This window comes from Nanorana parkeri, unplaced genomic scaffold (assembly GCF_000935625.1).
Source record: "Nanorana parkeri isolate BGI_ZX_2015 unplaced genomic scaffold, ASM93562v1 scaffold2284, whole genome shotgun sequence".
In the NCBI taxonomy this organism is placed as follows: domain Eukaryota; kingdom Metazoa; phylum Chordata; class Amphibia; order Anura; family Dicroglossidae; genus Nanorana; species Nanorana parkeri.
Genome location: NW_017308552.1, coordinates 93,556 through 114,906, shown reverse-complemented (window position 1 = coordinate 114,906; position 21,351 = coordinate 93,556). Strand labels below are relative to the sequence as shown.

Genomic DNA, 21,351 nt, shown 5'->3' with positions numbered 1-21,351 from the left:
TCTTTTGAAAGCAATCCAAAATTTTAGATTTTGTTTAACATACCTCCCAGCCGGCCGGCCGTTGTCTATACACGGCCGGCCGGGAGCTTCTTGGATGTAACTGGGCGTGTATACACGTCCTGTTAATCCCGCCCACTCGTGCACGCTCGAGCGGGCGGGATTCATGAGGACACAGACAGCAAACAAAACCTGATGTGTTCTACAGGTGAAACTCGAATAATTAGAATATCATGCAAAAGTAATTGCAGTAAGTGCTGCAAAAGGGGCCCAAACCAAGTACTGAGTACATATGCATGCTTGTACTTTTCAGAGGTCCGATATTGTTCTATGTACAATCCTTGTTTTATTGATTGCATGTCATATTCTACTTTTTTGAGGTTGTGGATTTGGGGTTCTTGGGGTTTTCATGAGCTGTAAGCCATAATCATCACAATGATGACAAATCACGGCTTGAATTATCTTGCTTTGCATGTAATGAGTCTATCTCATATATTAGTTTCACCTTTTAAGTTGCATTAGTGAAATAAATGAACTTTGCATGATATTCTAATTATTTGAGTTTCACCTGTAATCCTTCTCCACCCTATCCAAAACTAAAAAAACGAAAAACAGTTATGACTTGCTAATGTGCATTTAGGTGCCTGTATAGCTAAGGCTCAATTTGGAGGCAATGAATCAAGAAGGGCTCATTTCTGAACAATTAGCATATTTATGGAGGGTCTTTTTTAATGTATCATATTCGAAGTTAGGACTCTATAGCCTATGGCACTAGTGGCATAACCAAATATCCCTTCTCAACTCATAAGTAAAATGTAAAAAGTAACCCCAGATACAAATTGTAATAGTCAACAAATCTATTTTCTTTATAAAACTCAGTGCACTTTACGGGTCTGTATCGACAGGCTTCGGTGGGCAAATGCAGCCCATTTGTTTACATTAGTTTATGATCATTTACAATTAATTGCAGATCAAGTTGACCTAAAGATAACCTGCTTCAGCTCCTTTCTTTAACAATTCTGAAGCAAACGAAACACCATTGTCACCGGCCACAAGATCCATTCATATGATGAAGACACTGTAAAGTACAGGCATTTTGTTAGGCGTGGTATAATTTTTTTGTTTAGCTGTCGGGCTAATCTAACAAATACCTCTATCCATGCTGAACTGTGCCCTCAACATCCTTGACTTTATAACAATGCTTTGCCCTCTGTGTCCAGTCAAATCACTTGTGCTGCCAGTAATGGCACTCCGATTAAAGAGTGGGACAGCAGGGTTGCTGCAAGCTGCTCCAACATCTAAGTCGAGGATTTACTTACAATGAGTTTTAAAAATGGGCAAACGGAATACACATTAATGGGTAATCCTCTAGGGAAGTCAGAAAGGGAAGTCAGAAATGGAAAAAGATCTGGGGGTCATAGTAGACCACATATTGAATAATATCTTGCAATGTCAGGCTGCAGTAAACAAAGCGAGCAGAGTTCTGGCTTGTATTAAAAAGGGAATGCACTGTAGAGACAAATCTATAATTTTACCACTTTATAAATAGCTAGTTCGACCTCATCTGGAGTATGCGGTCCAGTTTTGTTCACCAATCCACAGAAAGGATGTCCTTGAGCTGGAAAGAGTCCAGAGGAGGGCAACCAAACTAAATCAAGGGGATGGAGGACCAAAGCTATGAGGCAAGGTTACTAAATTTAAACATGTTCACGCTGGAAGTGAGGAGATTAAGGGGAGACATGATTTTGATGTACAAGATGTTCAATGGGGAAAGTAACATCAGCAATAAACCTTTTACGGCAAACTCCATAACAAAGACTAGAGGCCACCACCTAAAACTGGTGGAGAAAAGATTTCAGCACAAGGGTCGAAGGGGCTTCTTCACAGTTCGAGCAGTTAGGGTTTGGAACTCACTGCCACAGAAAGTGATTTCAGTTGCAAATATTGAATCTTTCAAAAAGCAATTGGACGATTTCCTCAGAGACCGTAACTTTCAGGGGTACAGGTACTGTTAGGAACAAGAGCACGCGGGGACTCATACACACGCATACACATCCAAAGTCACGTGCATACACGCAATGGGTTGAACTTGATGGACCAGTGTCTTTATTCAACCTCAAATACTATATAACTATATGTAACTATGTAACTGAGAGCCTGGAATTGGTGCTGACATTAAGACCAGTTTAAAAACTTTGCAAACCCAAGTTAAAATCCAAATTATTCATGTTAGACTGGAGTATTCACTTTATTTAAGATTGATGAATTTACTTACAGAGTCTCAGCTCCCAGCAGCATCTCCACCTTCTCTGCTGCATGATTGCTGTGAATGGTGAGTGTAAACAGATGGCTGGCTGAGCACTGTCTCGAGTACAGGATAGGAGTGCTGTTCTTCAGTGGAGATGGCGGCTCTTCATTGTCACACTGCTCAACATGAAGCTGATCCAGCATGGAATAGTCTGTGACATTATAGCTTTCCTCACTGCAGGAATAGAACATAACACATTTCAAAACTTCACTGTTATCCATACACAATTCAAACATGATAAATCAGTGATGGCATCTTTACAATAAAACTTGCTCTTTGTAAAGTCAAGAAGCTGCAACTTGGGTTTTTCTGGGTTGATTCAATTCTATTCATCACTTCAGCAACTATACTCATCTTTGAAAACCCCACTGACTTTCAGATGTCTATTTTTCCATAAGCTAATCGGCGTACTGAGGCAGGTGTGGCCTGATGTACCACAGATCAGTTCCTCAACAGTCTGTGTCTGCCATTGTTTGCCTATGTTTATTATGCTTAGCCATCTAGATTAATCTTTGTCACAGTCTGTAGCTGAAGATATCGATGTATACAGTTATAATCTGGCTGTTTACGGTCACATGAGGAAGTGATCATAAGTCCATAAGCAATCCTTAACGTCACACAACCCTGATTGATTCAATTGGATTTTCCAGGCTGATCATGATTGTTTTCTCCAATAGACAAGTCTGAACCAGGCTTGTCTAAGTTGGCTCACTCTTCCCACCTCCCAGATCCTAAATGCACATTTGGCTTATTCCAGATCTTTAAGTGTAGGATTGTGCCTGAAATGTCTAAAGGTAACATTTAATAAAAAAGGATAAATCACCCCTACAGAACAATAGAAGGATGTCAAAATAAATCTGTATAACAGGTTACAGGCATGTTTAGAAATACAGCTTACTACAGTTCCTAGAAAAAAAAACATTGGTGAAAGAGGAGGTAATGATTATTTTAGCTATTCCGGGAGTATTTTTACATGAGCTCACTACCTGTTTACAGCTTAAAGCAGAGAGAGGAAACATGCTGGAAGGAAATCAAAACACTAACATTTGAAATTCACTGTAACATCTGTGATTCCTGATCATTTGCCAATGCTAAGGTTGAGTCTCCTTTATATAAACACTGTGCACAGTATGGAGGAGTAAGAGGATCTTGCTTAGGAGCCCATGTCAGTCAAAAATCAGCCTAACAAAATTAATACAACTCAAAGAAAATAATGATTTCAGGTTTAATCTTCCCTAAAGAAAAGCACACATCCAACACATCTGTTATTTCCTGATGCCTCAAATCTGTATTTGCCTCCTATGCTCAGTGAAAGGAACCATTTTGTGAGCTAATTCAGTATTTCGCATACAAAAATTACAGGAGCTGCAGACATCACTGACTTATCACGCGTTACCTTTCAGTAGACTGACAAACTCAAAACAGCTGCTTTTAATAATCTTATGTTTTGACCACCAACACTTTAAAGATCTCTGTCAACAGTTTCTTAAAACTGAACTTCAGGTAAAGAGCCAAATGCAAAGTAGAAACTCATATATAGGAAATATTTTAAAAGCCAAAGAATTGGTAACTCTGTGCAGCCACCCATGTTAGTTACTCCTGCTGCACAGCACAGCCAGATCTTTGAATTTCAATGCAGCAAAATTTGATCAAAAACACTAGTCACTGTACACCGCCAGAAACAAATGATGTTGCCGCACACTGATCAGTCACCCATCTGCTCACTGCTCCTGGCAGCATGTTGTCCTGACTGGTTCTTGGCGCTGGCCCTTTATCTTCCAGTCTTAATGATGCTCTTCAGTAAATCGGATAGGGCTAATATGAGGACAAATCCATGTACTTACACCGATGTTGTTGCATTTAACACATCAACAAAGGAAAAGATAGAAAGCACTCCTAATAAAAATATGCGGCTTCTTCTTTATTGTAATTAATTAAGCATTCCACAAGGGCATCAAGAGAGCTTTTCTTACATATTTCACAAAAACATGCGCTTAGCAATGATTAAGTGCATGGCTATGTGAAACGAGCAAGGTAAGCTCTTTTGATGCATCTCTGGAATGTCTAATTGATTACAATAAAGATGAAGCTGCATATTTATATTAGGAGTGCTGCTATCCTTTCCTTTGTTGCTGCTGACCAGATGCGGGCAGGGCAGCACCTGTCAGGCGAATGAATGTGCCCCGACCTTGAGCAGCACTGACCTTTTGCATTTAATACATCTGATGATTATTTTTGATGACTACATAACTGGTGTTTCTTTATAGAGTTCAGCTGAAACCCAGGTGATAAGTTCATTTTAAGGCAGTTATAAATGCATTAAAAATAATAGTGTATATTTTTAAATAAAGCTGGAATAAATACCCAAATTTGTGTTTCAATGACGTGGCCTTGTTTACCAACAATGCCATTCATCACTATGTCAGTGCAAAGATGGAGATCACATAGCTTTGTTACAAAAATAAAGCCTTTTGATTTTGTTGTGCAAGCAAACTTCGCTTTAACAGTAAACATGCTGAAAGTTGAGACTAATTTCCACAAAATTTCGGCAAGGGCAAAATGGGTAGTTTGGTTGCCAAATCAATTTTGGCAAAATTACTCTGCTCATCTTTGATTGTAGGGCTGGGCACACACCTTACACCCATCGCAAGACTTTTGTCTTGCAATGGTTGTAAGGTACTTAAAAAAAACGTACAATCTGCCTATCTTGCATAGGCAGATCATACTTGCAATTATCGCAAGCCACGCCCCCTGAGGGGCGGGCTTCCGATGACCGCAATGCCAAACGGGCAGTGTGCGCTTGCTAGTGTGCGGCAGTGTGCGGCTGTTATCGTACGGACATGCCACAAACCCGCCGAACGTCGTACGATGCTCGGCGGGTTTTCGAACATGTCCGTAAGTTCAAAGTCATGCGACCTTACAGTATTAGAGGTCACACGGCTTCCACACACCTTACGATAATCGTACGATCGCGGGATTTCCTGCGATTATCGTACGATTATCGTAAGGTGCGTGGGGACCTTAAGTAATAAAAAAAGGTTTTAGTAAATAATTAGCCCATAGCTGAGCTGTGAAAAGTTAGCTGGCCAATACGTTACAAACACTTGCTAGTTCTTAGTAGTTCACCCAGTCTTTATCTTGCCATAAGAGCCCAATTTTACCCCTCGATGTGTAGAACATTAAGGCTTCTATTGCTAAAGGTCTGTTACATAAATTGTAAAACATATAGTAGAATTATCTACTTTTTTGGATAAATTCTCTAAACCATATATGAAGAAAGCGGATACATGTTTATTTTAACAATAAAGGTAGATTAGATAAATTAGGTAAAATACAATATTTCAAAACAGACGCATTTCCCCGAATGTTTATAGAAAGGTGACACCATTTAGCTTGTTTGTCTTTCATTGTTTTGATTAAGGAAAATGTAATGTTATCGTTAAGAAGTGTTTTAGTTACACTGATGCCAACATTTAGCACATGTGGCCAATTAATGTTCAGTAGATTATACACATTAAAATATATAACACGTCCTATCCAGCGATCCTAAGGCACCCCCAGAGCAGCTCCACATTAGATCCACAAAGAATGGCACAGAGGACTTTACTCTGCTTATTGTTATATTTCATATTTAAATCGAGGACATTATGTATAGAAAATCACAAATAAGTGTGATAAACAGAAATTTGAATCTAACTCCATACTTGAAAAAACCTTTCCCCTCTCTACCCAAAAGGAAAAAAATAAAATTTTGGGCTTTAGATACACTTTAAAGGAGAACTATGGGGCCAAGGGTCCCATAGTTCTCCTAAGGGTAACGGGAGGACACAAACTAGGGTCCTCCCTTCACCCAAAGCTCAGTATAGCGTGAGCTACAGCTCACGCTATACTGAGACGCCGCAGCCGGGATGGATCCCGACATTACTGTCGGGATCCACCCAGCTGCATGATTGACAGCTGGCTATGCCTATCTAGAGGCAGAGCCAGCTGTACCAACCCCTCCCCCGCCCGTTCCGCCAGTCAGCGCTGGAGGATCGGACAGGGGAGGGGGAATCCCTGTAGGGAGCCGTGAGTGACAGTCACGACTCTCTGCAGGGACAGGATCGAGAAGTGAGCGAGCGACGGTATGCGTTTGCTCACTTCCCAATCTATTGAGCCGACCTGTGACAGTTTCATTGTCACAGGTCGGCAAGAACTATGAGACTGAGTGATTTTCACTCACCTCATAGTTCTCCTTTAATAATGCTCAGCATCATCAGCACATATGGCTCCTCCAATGTTCAAGTGGGATGGTGTTTCCTGTCTGTGACTTCCTCTTTCTGCTTCCTGTACCAACAATCACAAACATCCAAGGTAGGTTTGAATCAGATTGATGACTGTGATGAATGTGATACACTAACAATTTTTAAGCTTTCTGCATGTGAGAGACAGCATGGATCCTAGCAAGAGAACCTGCCCATCACGTGAAAAGTCAAAACTGCCTTTGATCTCAAACACAATACCTTCATTTAGCAAATGGCACCTTCTATCTGAGTTCAGAGCTCACTTGATGAAATGCACTGGCAGCCTATAGGTTGTGATTGCAAGTTTCAAAATGCCTTTTCCTATTTTTTAGAATTTAAATACTTTGCACTAAACCATAATTTTAGTTACTCCAGGTTTTAAAGAAAATTGGGTAACAGGAGAGTCTGGGAACACCAGAATGTTTTCCCCAAGCAGCAATGTCAGACATCAACAACAGGTGTCCACAATATGGATCTTACAGACTATCAAACACACTTAAATGTTTTAATCAGCCAGATGACAATCACTTTGTATTCAGTCTTGTATCCCCGTCCAGGGAAAGGTATGATTGGCAGAAAGCTCAGAAACAGCTAATGTTAAAAACATCTAGAGCCCTGACATAAGAAATCTTCATTATGAAGCCTCCCCTGAGCAATGTCTCTATTACAGTAATTAGGACTGCTCACAGACAGAACATGCTTTAAATACTTTCTTGGCTCTGATCGCAAAACTATAGCAAGACTTCCTTTATTGTGTGTCATGTGTAGTGCATTCCTGTGTACGAATTGTTACTCAGTGTAAGCTGACTACACAACTAACTAGGCAAGACTAAAGCCTTGTATAAACTTGTGCAACAATCAGGTTAATCACTTCCTGGTTCAACCATACATGTTCATATGCCTCATTATATACTAATTCATATAAATAATAATAAAAGGCACGTGGATTATGCACTATATTTATCACATGTGCTTATTTCTACTGTATGTTTGTTTTCTTCCAGCAAACAATTAACTAATCTACAATGACCATGCTTAAAGAAGACCTACTACTAAAACTATTATTTTTGCTATATTTTTAGAGCATTGGATAGAGTAAGGACCGTTATAACCTCTCAGAATTGTTTTCCTCTTTGTCCTATTGTGGGGATTTTCTGTCTAATAGCTGCAACAGGGAGCTGGGTAAACCAGAAAAAAATCTATATTTAAAGGAGAACTATGAGGTGAGTGCTTTTCACTCACCTCATAGTTCTAGCCGACCTGTGACAATGAGACTGTCACAGGTCAGCTTAGTAGATCGGGAGGTGATTGAACACATGCCGGTGTTCGCTCACTTTTCGATCCTGTCACGGCTCTCTGCCGTGACAGGGGAGGGGATGGATTCCCCCCTCCGATCCACCAGCGCTGACTGGCGGAACGGACGGGGGAGGGGGCGGGTACAGCTGGCTCTGCCTCTAGATGGGAAATCTTCCTATAGGGAGACTAGCCTATCAACTGCTTTTCTTGTGATAACCCCAAATATGGGATTTTCTTTCTCTTTAAGTGATAATGGTCACAAGGACAAATAGAGAGGGTTAATCTCCCTACCCGGGATATAGACAGCAATCCCTCTCCACTCTATCCAAAACTAAAAAAACAAGTTTTGGCTTCAACTGCACTTTAAATTATACTTACCTTTACAGCAGTATAAAGTTTGTGTAGCAGGAAGGGTCGCCTTTTGCTGATATCACCTAAAACCTAGTTTCAGTTCAAATAGATTCAGTGCAGTGGACAATGGGTACACTGGCAGGGTATTTCACTAAAGGGTGAAGAGTTGGGAGAAGGCAGGAAAAGTGAACAATTTAGGACAACATAGCTGAACTGGAAGGTGAGCTGAATTCAAATGAGCTATTTTGGCCTAGATTGTTCACTTCTCCAAACTCTTCACCCTTTTGTGCTTTTGTGTATAACCCTGTAAATGTTAAGTGACACTAAACTCAGGAGTTAAATCTTAAAAATGCATTCAAGTACCTAGTAATAAAAAATGTAGCTTATGTGTCATCACTCAAATTTTCTGTAAATTTGTCCTGACTCTGTCCTTCCTCCTTGAGGGTGGCTACTTTTGTTCCCCATGGTCCCTGTGTGTGTTATAAAATAACAATTCCAAGGTCGCTCCTGTGATATACTATAATCTTAATGGAAATTATTAAATTAAACATGAGAATGTAGTCCATCACAGGAGCGAGCATTAAGTGGAGTCTACTTTACAACACATACACAGGGACCATGTGGAAAAAAAGGAGCCGCCCTCCAGAAGGTAGGACAATGTCAGCACGAATTCAGAGATGATTTGAGGACCTACAGCTGCGTGATACACAAATAAGGGACAGTGTTGTTAAAAGTTAAGGTACATGAATGCATTTTTAAGATTTAACTCCTGAGTTTAGTGTCAATTAAAAGGTGCGCTTACATGGTACTGAAGGATTGAGATCTATAATCCTCGGGTGACTTTGCCAACCAATGTGAGAATAAATGATGGATACCACACATGCCAGTGCAGTTCTGCACATTAGCAGATGCACTATGCCATTTCTGATCCACCAGTTTGCCGACCTGTACCATCATTCTATATGCTCCTCAAGCTTTTTTTTAACACTGGAAATCCACATATGGAAATGATGGCCTGTGTCAGGGCTTTTCCTGAAATCACAAGTATCATTTGACACAAAGGCTGCCCTTGTCACTCTTCCCCAAAAATTAAACCATTTAAATAAAAGTATGGCCATGGTGAATACTTTTCAGCAAGTGGTTTGGAAACGTGTGACAGTCAACCATGCAACATGTGCATTCCAACTGAGTTGGTTGAGTCGTCTACCTGCTGCTCTTAATTTTTATTACGGCTTTCATATTCAATACTTGGCTGCCTCACACCACAATTCCCTGCAACTACTAGAATCCTTTTCTTTTGAATAGCCCTAAATCTAAAGCTGTAAAAGCATTTAGCACCTTGTCTTTGAACCCATGGTGGTAGGTTGCACAATGCAAAATCATGTGACAAGTGAAAAATCCCAAGGTCCTTTTTGCCTGCCCCTTCAACTGTTTTTTATGTAAGTAACAGGGTTTCACCACCTCTGTATCTCTCCAACCATTTAGGGCCTCTTTTTGCTCTGAAAGAAACTTCTTCCTAGTCCCCTCTTATGACCCAAGCTGTCACTCCTTCGGAGGAGGACTTCTCTTACAGATGTAACCCACCTCAAGTGTAAAATGGCTAGCTGCCTTCTTAGTACCAGGCTGTTAAAGATCATGCAGGCCCACACCTCTCACATATCTGCCTCGCCTTTTCAGTGGTCCAACCTTTACATTCACACACATTCTTTAATGGCAACAGCAGGGCGGAAGTACAGCAGGGAACATTCCTTCATCATCAAATGCCTATTTACTCAGCAGGAGCAGAGCATGCTAAAGTACCCCACCAAACTAGCTGTTATCTTAGTAACATGTGCTTCTTGCTTTAACTGCCTTGTCAGATCACATGAAAATGCCCAGGGGAACACTTAGCACATGTTGATTCCCAAGCTTGTTAGAAGATGGGGCTTCTTGCTGCTAAGGATATACCTTTTCACACAATAAAGCAACTGCCTGCAGACACTTTTATCACCTTCTCCCCATCCGCACACCCATGACTGGCCATTGCATATAACAACTTCTTCACAGACCTATCTACCAATCAATGTCTTTAGAATCCTCTTACAAAGAAGATATCCCCTTCCTGGGGAATGTGTCTGCAAGGTATAGTATATGAAACTCAGATTAAAGGTTGAATTTCTGAAGCACAGTTCACTTATTACACTTGTTGACTGGAGTCATACTCTAAAGGAGAACTATGAGGAGTGATTTCCACTCATCCTCATAGTTAGAGCCGACCTGTGACAAAGAAGCTCTTTCACACGTCGGCTCTATTGATCGGGACATGAGCAGAAACATGCAGCCAATCCACTCACTTTCCGATCATCTCCCTGCAGAGAGCGGTGACTGTCAGTCACGTCTCCCCTCAGGGATTCCACCCTCCCCGATCCTCCAGTGCTGAGTGGAGCAACGGACAGGGGAAGGGGTGGGCACAGCTGGCTCTGCCTTTAGATAGGCAGAGCAAGCTGTCACTCATGCAGCTGGGTGGATCTCGGCAGTATTGTCGGGATCTTTCCTGGCTGTGGCACTCTCAGCATATCACAGGCAATAGCGCACTATATACTGAGCTTTGGGTCACAGGAGGAGGTTAGTATATGTCCTCCCATGACCCTAAAGAGAACTATGGGGAAAAACACTTAGCCGATAGTTCTATATTCTACAGAACGTTATTTCAGATAAGAACGTTATTTCAGATAATAACACATAAATAACATTGGGGAGTCCTAGTTGTGAGGTTCCTGAAAATCCTATTAACATATGATTGACATTAACTTAAAAATAAAAGGAGATGTGATACCCATGGTACCCAGTAAGATTTCAGCTGACATTTTTCCAATGTAGCACAGTAAATAAAATCCACTAATTTGGTTGTTATGGGCAAAATATCCTCCTGTTTGTTCACCTATAACAATAAAACTTGGTAATATTCTGCCATAAACACTACAAAAGACAGCACATGAATAGATGTCATTAAAGAGAACCTGTCATACAAGTTGCTCACTGACATACCAAGGAATATGGAAAAGGAGTAGTAAGAAAAGCTACAGTATAGATTAGGGATGTCCCGATACCGATGTTAGCATAGGAATCGGGCCTGATACAGGGCATTTTGACAAGTACTTGTTTTTATTTTTAAACTTTACCTTCCGTGGTGGGGTCCTCTGGGCAGGCTGAGCGTAGGAGCATCACATCACTGCTGTGGGCGGAGCTACAGATGGGGTCCTAATGTAGGTGGCCGGCGACTGCTCAGAGGCTCCCACTCAGAGCGCCGCCCACCGGAGCAGCAGTGACGCGATGCTCCTCTTCGCCGACGATGTCCTTCAATGCTGGAGAGCAGCGGCGAGTCAGTCTGGTCCAGCGGGAGGAGTTCCAGGTGGAGTCCTAATTTAGCTGGCCGGCACCTCTGGGCCAGCTAAATTAGGACCCCACCTGGAGCTCCTCCCACCGGACCAGCGTTGACTCGTCTCTGCTCTCCGGCACAGTGATTTATGTCGTCATGGCACCGCATGGTTAACATGAAGACTGCCGAGGTCCCCAGCAAGCGCGGGATCTCGGGCAGCCGCTTGTTTAAAATTTTAGTGCAGTGTTCCGTTGAGAACGTTGACCCAGTATCTGCGCTTACGTACCGACGGGATTAACAAGGAAACCGGCATTTATTTACAAAGTATTCGTTTGTAATGGTTAATTGTGACTGTTAATAATATACCATACATGGCAGTAAATGATGGGTGGCATATTATTACCGGTCACAATTATCAATTTAAACGAAAGACTTTGTAAATAAATCCCGGATTCCTCGATAATATTGGCCTGTGCGCAAGCGCAGATGCTGTGGTCGGCAAATTGGACTACATTGGCGTTCAACAGAACACCGGTATCTGCGTTTAGTATCGGGGCATTTTCGCGAGTATATTGACAGCCTCTCCCACCCCTGCCGCACAGCTGCCCGTACATGCTGCGGGTGGCTGTGCGGCAGGGAAGGAGCGGCACTATCACGTTCCCCCACTTGGGGGGGAGGGCAGCGAGGAAGAAGAGGGCCTCCCCCAAGTGGCGGAACGTCAGGGCCCGGTCGCAATTGCGACTGCTGCAACCCTGGTAGTTCCGCCAGTGACTGGACACAATAGATTTACAATTATCATCTGCTAACATGAATGGATTAAATGATCCATATGTAGCCCTGTACTATGGATCATTTAACCCATTCATGTTAGCAGAGGATAATTGTAAATCTATTGTTGCAGTGCACTCTATATGTACATGTACTATATACTACATATAGAATGCACCGCAACAATAGATTTACAATTATCCCCTGCTAATATGAATGGGTTAAATGATCCGTAGTACATAATATGTAGTTGTACTATGATCATTTAACCCATTCATGTTAGCAGTGCAGAATTGTATATCTATTGCTGCAGTGCATTCTATCTGTACACATGTCCCGTACACTGCAGTAATAGATTTACAATGATCCCGTGCTAACATGAATAGGTTAAAGCAGTGGTTCTCAACCTGCGTAACCTCAGGACCCACATTTGTCCTTAGCCATTAAGTCATGACCCAAGTCGCAGTCACATTGCGGTACCGTGCGTTCCGGTGCAGGCATTGCGTAGCACAGTGCGTTTATCGCACAGAACTGTGCGATTAACACACTGTACTAGTGTGAAGGGGCCCTCAAAAACACTGCCAGACACACACAACCACAGACCCACTCTCCTATATGATTACATTTTTCTTCTTTTTTTTAAGATCCACCCAGTCTCCCTACCTTACGAGAACTGGAGTGAATCATCAGCCTGGGGTCCAGTGTGGGCTGCTGTGCTGTGACAGAGCTCCATCCATATGTGTATTGCTTGTACAACTCCCTTGCGCGCCCTGTAGACGTGACGGGGGCCATAATGTGACGTCGCTCCAGTCCAGGCACCTATACTTGACACGATAAGGGAGCTGTAAGCAATGCATGGATGGAGCTCCCTCGCGTCCATACCCCCATCCCACCCCACCTAAAGCGGAGACTCGGCAGCATATTTTGAATGGCTGCTTGGCATGAGAACTGACAGTGCTGCGCTAAGGGGAGGGTGAGGAGCCTCTCGCCTAGAAAAGTGGAAGGCATGCGGTGACCCACTGAACATGGAGTTGCGACCCACTTTTGGGTCACGACCCACCAGTTGAGAACCAACGTGTTAAAGGATATATAGTACAACTACATGTTATGTACTACGGATCATCTAACCTATTCATGTTAGCAGCGGATAATTGTAACTCTATTACCGCAGTGTACGGGACATGTATACTGTATATGTACTATGGATCATGATTTAACCTATTCATGTTAGCAGGGCAGAATTGTGAGCACCTCCCACAATCTGAGCACCGAGACGCGATGCAGCGATCCTGCCCAGCGCCGACTAGGAGAGGCACTGCGTGAGGCAACAGGGATAGGAGTGAAACTGTGAGTGAGGGAAGCTGGGACGGGGCTGGCTGTAAATCTATTGCTTTGGTGTACTGGACGTGTGTAATGTATATGTAGTACATATAAACAGCACACACCTCCACTACATTACATCAATAGATTTACAATTCACCCCTGCTAATATGAATAGGTTAAATTATGATCCATAGTACATAACATGTAGTTGTACTATGGATCATTTAAAGCCACCTGTGCCTTTAAAAAAATAATAACCATAATTGGTATCGTCAAGTACATGAGGGGAAGTACTTTTACTTGTACTTGGTCCTGAAAAAGGGGTATTGGGACATTCCTAGTATAGATCATGAACTTTTAACATTCATAGGATACATCTAGGAAGAGAAAGAAAGACATTCTGGAATAAACACTACAGCCTCATTCACACCAAGGCGTATTCGTTTTTGCGCTTTAGCACACCCGGGTTTAGGTAGCTTTTTTTTTTGCACATTTATGCTCTTTTTGCACATGAAGATGTGCGTTTTGACTTGTAGTTTGAGACATTGCGATCATTGGACGAACGCACGTACAAACACGCAAAAACATGCACGAAAATGTGCAACATGCTTCTGTCGTGTGTTTCCTGGCGTTTCCATTAAATTATATGGGGAGAAAATGAGCTGCAAAATTGCAAAAAGAAGTTAATGTACTTTTTTCTGCATTTGGCTTTTTCCTGCCGATGTTTTTTGGCTGCTCAGGTGTGAACAGGGTAAATGACAACATAGGCAAAATTGAATTTGATTTGTGGGTGAGGGGAAGTAGTTTGACTGAACCTACAGAAGGGGTATCCTAAAATGCAATACAAAAAGGTAAGTGGAAGGGGTTCCCAAATTGCCAGATTATTGAGAAATGGGAGCTGGGTGCACTGAAACTGTGTAGCTATCCTTGGATTAAAACCAAAGGCCTATTCTTTAATTTTGACTGAAGTATCCCTTCAATGTTAAAATATATTAGTTATTTTATATACTGTATATCTATTTCATCTTTTGGAGGAATAAACCTCAAGTTTATAAAACCTCAACTAAGAACTTGCAACATTTCTTTTTGTGTGACCTTATCTTGTAGCTACAGAAACAGGAACCATACCGCACTCCTTACCGGGATTCCCACTTGATGAAGATGGGTGCTTGAAATGACTGCGGATGGCACCCCCACACATGAACAATAGAAACATTTCACCAGCACACCATAAGTTGAAAAAGCAAAATATTTTATTGCCAATAGCTGTATCTCATTGGCAGTGAGATGAGATAAAGCAAAATATTTTATTGCCAATAGCTGTATCTCATCTCACGGCAAATGAGATACAGCTATTGGCAATACAATATTTTGCTTTTTCAACTTATGGTGTGCTGGTGACATTTTTCTACTTATCTTGTAGCTGTAATGTAAATGGATTTCAGCATCCAGCTGCACACAGGTAGCATTCTAATGCATTGTCTCACTGCTGGAATGATTCCAGTTCTGGAGTCCAGCTGCCTTTTGTCAAATATATCTGTTTTCCATGGGGCATAAATCCAAAAGTCTCAGCCTTTTACTGGAATCCCAAGAGAATGAGACAAAGAACAGAAAGCTGCACCATGAAAAAAAAAACTGTGCCAAAATATTGTTGGCCTTGGACTCCCCACATATTTACAGCTTTTCAATGCAAATGTGCTAAGCATATGTTGATCTATTATAACTGTATCATAACTCATGGACTACCATAAAAATAATGCATTTCCTACCATTACTGCTGTGTACACTATAACTGAGGTAACGATCGCTACATGTAAAACAGGAAAAACTACCTTCAATGGTAGAAAACAGAAAAACACAATTTAAACATTCGACACATTTGACAACATACATAGAAATTCCTTGTGATCGCAAATAACATTGCCAGCAAAGTCTTTAGTCATGCCGGATCTATAAAATTCCATTTTGGGGTGGTCTTGGCCTTACATGTTCCCCTGCATTTGTTCATTTTCCATAGCTACCAAAGACTTCTCAATATGCCTGGGTCTACTCTCTAACTGGGAGGCAGACTCTGGCGTGCTGTGAATATTGATTAGCTTAACACAGTGCCTATCTCTCTCAACTATAGAGGAGAGGATGCAGCAGGAAGAGTTTCTGGTGGCCACAGGTAGCACAGTGGTTAAGAGGTTGTTATTTTTGTTGTGCAAGAACATTCAGTTTTTACAGTGGATGCAAAAGTATTCACTCCTTGGCATTTTTTCATATTTTGTTGCATCACCACCTGGAATTAAAATAGATTTTTGGGGGGTTTGCATTATTTGATTTAAACAGCATGCCTACCACTTTGAAGATGGGAAATATTTTGTATTGTGATACAAACAAGAAATAAGACATAAAAACCCCAATAAAACTTGAGCGTGCATAACTATTTACCTCCCAAGTCAATACTTTGTAGAGCCACCTGTTGTACAAGTCTCTTGGGGTTTGTCTCTATAAGCTTGGGACATCTAGCCACTGTGATGTTTGCCCATTCTTTAACTGCTCCAGCTCCGTCAAGTTGAATGGGTTTCTCTGGTGCACAGCAATTTTTAAGTCATGCCACAGATTCTCAATTGGATTAAGGTATGTGCTTTGACTAGGCCATTCCAAGACATTTAAATGTTTTCCCTTAAAGCTCTCGAGTGTTGCTGCTTAGTGTCATTGCCCTGCTGGAAGGTAAACCTCCATCCCAGTCTCAAATCTCTGGCAGACTGAAACAGGTTTACCTTAAGAATTTCTCTGTATTTAGCACCATCCATCATTACTTGAATTCTGACCAGTTTGCCAGTCCCTGCCAATGAAAAACGTTCCCACAGCATGATGCTGCCACCACCATGTTTCACTGTGGGGATGGTGTTCTCGGTGTGAGGAGAGGTCTTGGGTTTGCACCAGACATAGCATTTTCCTTGAAGGCCAAAAAGCTAAATTTTAGTCTCATCTGACCAGAATGCCTTCTTCCATATGTTTGGGGAGTCTCCCACATGCCTTTTGGCAAACATCAAAGGTTTGCTCATTTTTTTCTGTATGCAATTTTTCTGGCCACTCTTCCATAAAGCCTAGCTCTGTGGAGTGCACAGCTTAAAGTGGTCCTGTGGACAGTGACTCCAATCCCCGCTGTGTAGCTTTGCAGCTTCCTCAGGGTTATCTTTGGTCTCTTTGTTGCCTCTCCGATTAATGCCCTCCTTGCCTGGTCTGCGCGTTTTGCTGGGTGGCCCTCTCTTGGCAGGTTTGCTGTGGTGCCATATTATTTCCATTTTTTAATTGATTTAATGGTGCTCCGTTCGATGTTCTTTTATAACCCAACCCTGATCTGTACTTCTCCACAACCTTGTACCTGACCTGTTTGGAGTTCCTTGGTTTTCATGGTGCCACTTGCTCAGTGGTGTTGCAGACTCTGGGGCCTTTCAGAACAGGTGCATATATACTGAGATCATTACACACAGGTCTTTACTTAACTAATTATTTACTTCTGAAGGTAATTGGTTTCACCAGATCTTATGTAGGGGCTTCATAGCAAAGGTGAGTACATATGCACGCAACGCTTTTGTTTTTTATTTTCATATAATTTTTTAAAACATTTCCTTCACTTCACCATTTTGGACTATATTATGTATGTTCACTACATGTAATCCAAATAAAAATCCATTTTAATTCAATGTGGCAATGCAACAAAATAGGAAAAATGCCAAAAGGGGAATGAATAATTTTGCAAGCCACTGTATGTAGTCCTTATGCTCCCACTAAGCAAACACATTTTACCCAATTTATCCCTGCTGTGCGCACTTGTTACAACATACTGTAAACTCTGATGGAAACATCATAACATACTTTACAAACAGGGAACAAAAAATAGAAGCATTGTGCCAACTTTGCTTCTTTTCTCAGTGTTGTGCACGTGGTTTATCAAGGATTAGCCCTTTACATTGAAACCTATGGACCATGCTATAATGTGGTTGCTCTTAAAGGCTTGTTCACACCATCTCCGGACTAGAGCATTTTTTTGGCCGCACCTGAAATACATCCCAATGTATTCCTATGGTATTTCTGGGCTCTGTTCACACCAGTGCAGTCAGTTCCGGTGCAGGGGGGAAAAATGCTGCATGCCCTATTTTCTCTGGAACGCACCAAAACGCATGCAAATGCTTTGGAACGCACCTGAAAGCTAATTTTAAGTTAAAAAAACATAAAACATTTATCAAAAAACACTGCAATGCATATGCAGAAACACATTCAGATCTGGTCTGGACATGGTGTGAACAAGCTCTAAAAGTAAACCTGTCAGAGAAAAATCACTGTTTATGCTTGCAGCATAGAAAGCTACTGTGTATCCACTAACGTTTTAAAATATGCTTTTGTGTACATGCTTTTGTGTATACTAAAAGATGATGTGTAATCACAAGCAATCAGTCCAGTGTTTAATATAATTTCCTACCCTAACGTAGGAAAATAATAGCTGAAAATGGATCAGTAGTTATTGGAAGCCCCAACTGAGACAGTTATATGAAAGTGTTGGACCTTACGACTTGCATTTTTACTACAGAGGACTCTTCCAATATTAAACTGTATGAAGTTAGTACAAGTCAGAATCACTTATTACTCCCCTTCTGCAGCCAGGGACTGTAACAGAGCAGCTACACTTCCTGGCACATCTGAACAATGTAGCGGTAGGAATAAAGGCCTACACTAATATAACATACATATGTGTAAATACTGGAAATTGCATTCTTTCCTCTATAACTGCAACATTGTAGTAATAGGTTACTTATAGGTTAGGTGATTCCTTCCCAACTAGGCAAGATATCTGGTCATCCTTGAACAAATATTGAGAGCTCCAGAAAACACCAATATACTCAGCCAATGATGACAGAGGTGCAAGATTGGTGCTTTTCCCTCTCTCCTCTTCACAAAGGAGGACATCTCATGTAATGTGTGGCCTAAATTCATTTATGGACACACCTTAATAAGAAATTAGCATGCAAATAAAGCTAAAAGAGCAAACTATACCAATAACACAGATCCTCTCCCTTGGAGTATTTATCATTCTATCTTACCGCTATCAGCATCTGGCCAATATGTGGTCATTATAGCTGTAATGAAACAATTTGAGCTACATTTTTATTGCAGACTTTGCTTTAGATAGGCCTCTCTACTAGAAAACCACTAAATAAGTATGTGGCCTGGAAACATCATTCAGTCATCTCTAGTTTCCTCTGAGGAACTGGCTCATAAATAGTTTTGTGAATGAGAGAATCTTGCTTTACTGTACTGGGTGAACCTGTGTGTCGCCAGGAAAGTGGAAATTTTTCCTCTGATGAAAAGAACTACAAGTTAAACATAACAGTGTAAAGGCACACAGGTGTTTGCTTCCTGACAGACAGACTATGTCAGTTGTTCCAGTCTATGACTCTCACATAGTGCATAGACTGCTCTAACAAGCCACACACTGTATTTCAAAACTTGTTATGTCTATCAGTTCAGAGGTGCCATTCGAAGTAACATTCAGGGTGAGACTTTCATTTCTAAATGGTCATTGACAAAGCCTTTTATAAAAGTGATGTGAACTAAATGTGAGGAAGAAGAAATCAATATTATAATTAAGAAAAAGGCCATCGGGTGGACTGTAAATTTTCCGACAACAGAAAGGTTAACACGTGTGCAGAAAAGCACGTAACACGGTACAAACAAGCTTGTAGGAAGCATTGTACATGCTTTTTTTAGTTCCAAGAGTAAGTGAGCCATTGAAAATGTTTAAGGACATGTCTGGGAAGCACTGTATAACAGTCTATGTATGACTATGAATGAAATCTATGTACAGCAATATCAATAAAAAATCCTATGTAAAAGAATTAGTTATATATTAGATACTGACCAAGCAATGTTTATAAAAGAAGATTATGATGAAGAATATTACAGAAAATTAGAGTATATATTTACTTACATTTATAGGACCTGTGGAAGTGAGGATGGAATAACTAAACTGTTCTTTAAAGGAATTTAATCCATTCCACATAAAGATTAATTTGCTAATGATTGAGTGGGAGTGATAACAAAGGGGGGAATGTTAACCACCAGGGGGATATTTTTGGACTCATCCATTATTGTATAGTCTTGCACCCTTTGTATTCTAGCAGAACTCTGAGATTGAGAGTGTTATGCTGGTCTTTGCCTCCTGACCTTCACTGTGTGTATTCCCTTTCTCACCCAGTTTAAGCGGCATCCAGGGGCTTCTTAGTTCATTGCATTTATGGGGCCATGCAAAGTATGCCAATATATATATAAATGTGTGTAAACAATGATTAAAGTGTGACCCAACATGCATATAGAGAATTTCATTGTATTACACACTGTGCCATTTTTTGTAGACAAGTTTAGCCTTTTACTGAAGATGCCATGTTTGTCGTGAAACGGACAGTCTGTTACCCGCCATATACCACTGTGGGATACCCATGAATTTGATAAACTCTCAAAAGAAGCAGCGATTTAAGAATGAAATGTATATGTTATTAAGGTATCATGATGTATATAGAGGTGAATTTGACTGAACAATATGGGTTTTTCTGTTTATTATGTGGTTAAGTAAGACACTTGTGACAGTATATCAAAACGTTTTTAAAGGAATTTATTTAAAAAAAGAAAGTTTTTATACAAACTTATATGGATACATCCTTTGGGTACCTAAAGTCCATAAAAACACCTTTTCCTTGTGGAAATTTCATTTTTACTATTAATTATATTGGATGTAGTTCCCAGTCATATGGAATTGTACTCTACTTCTCTCTTTGTAATCTGAATAAACACTGTAAAATACTCAATAGAGAGCTTCTTTATGTCTTTCTTGACTGATGTTTTTTGAAACTTAGAAGCCCAAACCAAGTATAGCAGCATCAGTTAACTTGATGATACATCTATGACTAATTTGTCTGTTTGAGAACTGGACACACACCACAGTTGTGCATTCCTAGTTCTCAGCTGCAAGTTATTGCAAAGGCATTTTACAATTGGACTTAAAAAGGAGTATTGTGATCATAAAGGGGTAAAGTGTATGAATATTAACTGTACATTATAACACAGATCAGAAGTATTGACTATTGCTCTACCCAAGAGTACTGTGGAGTCATCCTCTGATCTCTGATATGACAGATCATCCCACCATTACAACACTATTTTCTCTAGAATCCAGTTTATCCAGTTACATACAGCGTACACGCTGCTGGCACTAAATCAGTATAAATAAACAATCACTGACGTGTGTAGTAACAAAGGGACACAGGTGAACTGATATAGCGCATTGCATTACATGTAATATTACAAAATGTCAGAAAAGAACTGCCCATTTTGCCCACAGCGACTAATCCACTGCTACCTTATTCTACCTTCCATTTGGTAACCTTCACTGACTATGTGGGAAAAAAATAATAAGGCCAATGGTTTACTATGCACAAAACAACCACTTGATGGATAATATCTATTAGGCTTCTTTTTGTCTATTCACAAACAGAACAGATTATGTAAAATCCAACTTGTAGCAGTCGTAGAATATTAAACCAGTCTCTGGTTGAACTACTTCTCCAAAAGAAAAGAAGAAAAATACATTCTATCTATCTATTACACATATTGATATCATATCA

General features: G+C 40.8%; 1 protein-coding gene across 1 annotated transcript in view; it reads right to left on the bottom strand.

Moving 5' to 3' along the window:
- The window catches only part of LOC108801297 (rho guanine nucleotide exchange factor 26-like), a gene marked incomplete at its 5' end in the record, with an annotated part of 121,517 nt that overhangs the window by 8,170 nt on the left and 91,996 nt on the right, over nucleotides 1-21,351 (bottom strand). The window contains one exon of the mRNA XM_018573232.1: nucleotides 2,273-2,479. Within this exon, the coding sequence (XP_018428734.1) occupies nucleotides 2,273-2,479 (207 nt within the window). The remainder of the gene's footprint in view (nucleotides 1-2,272; nucleotides 2,480-21,351) is intronic.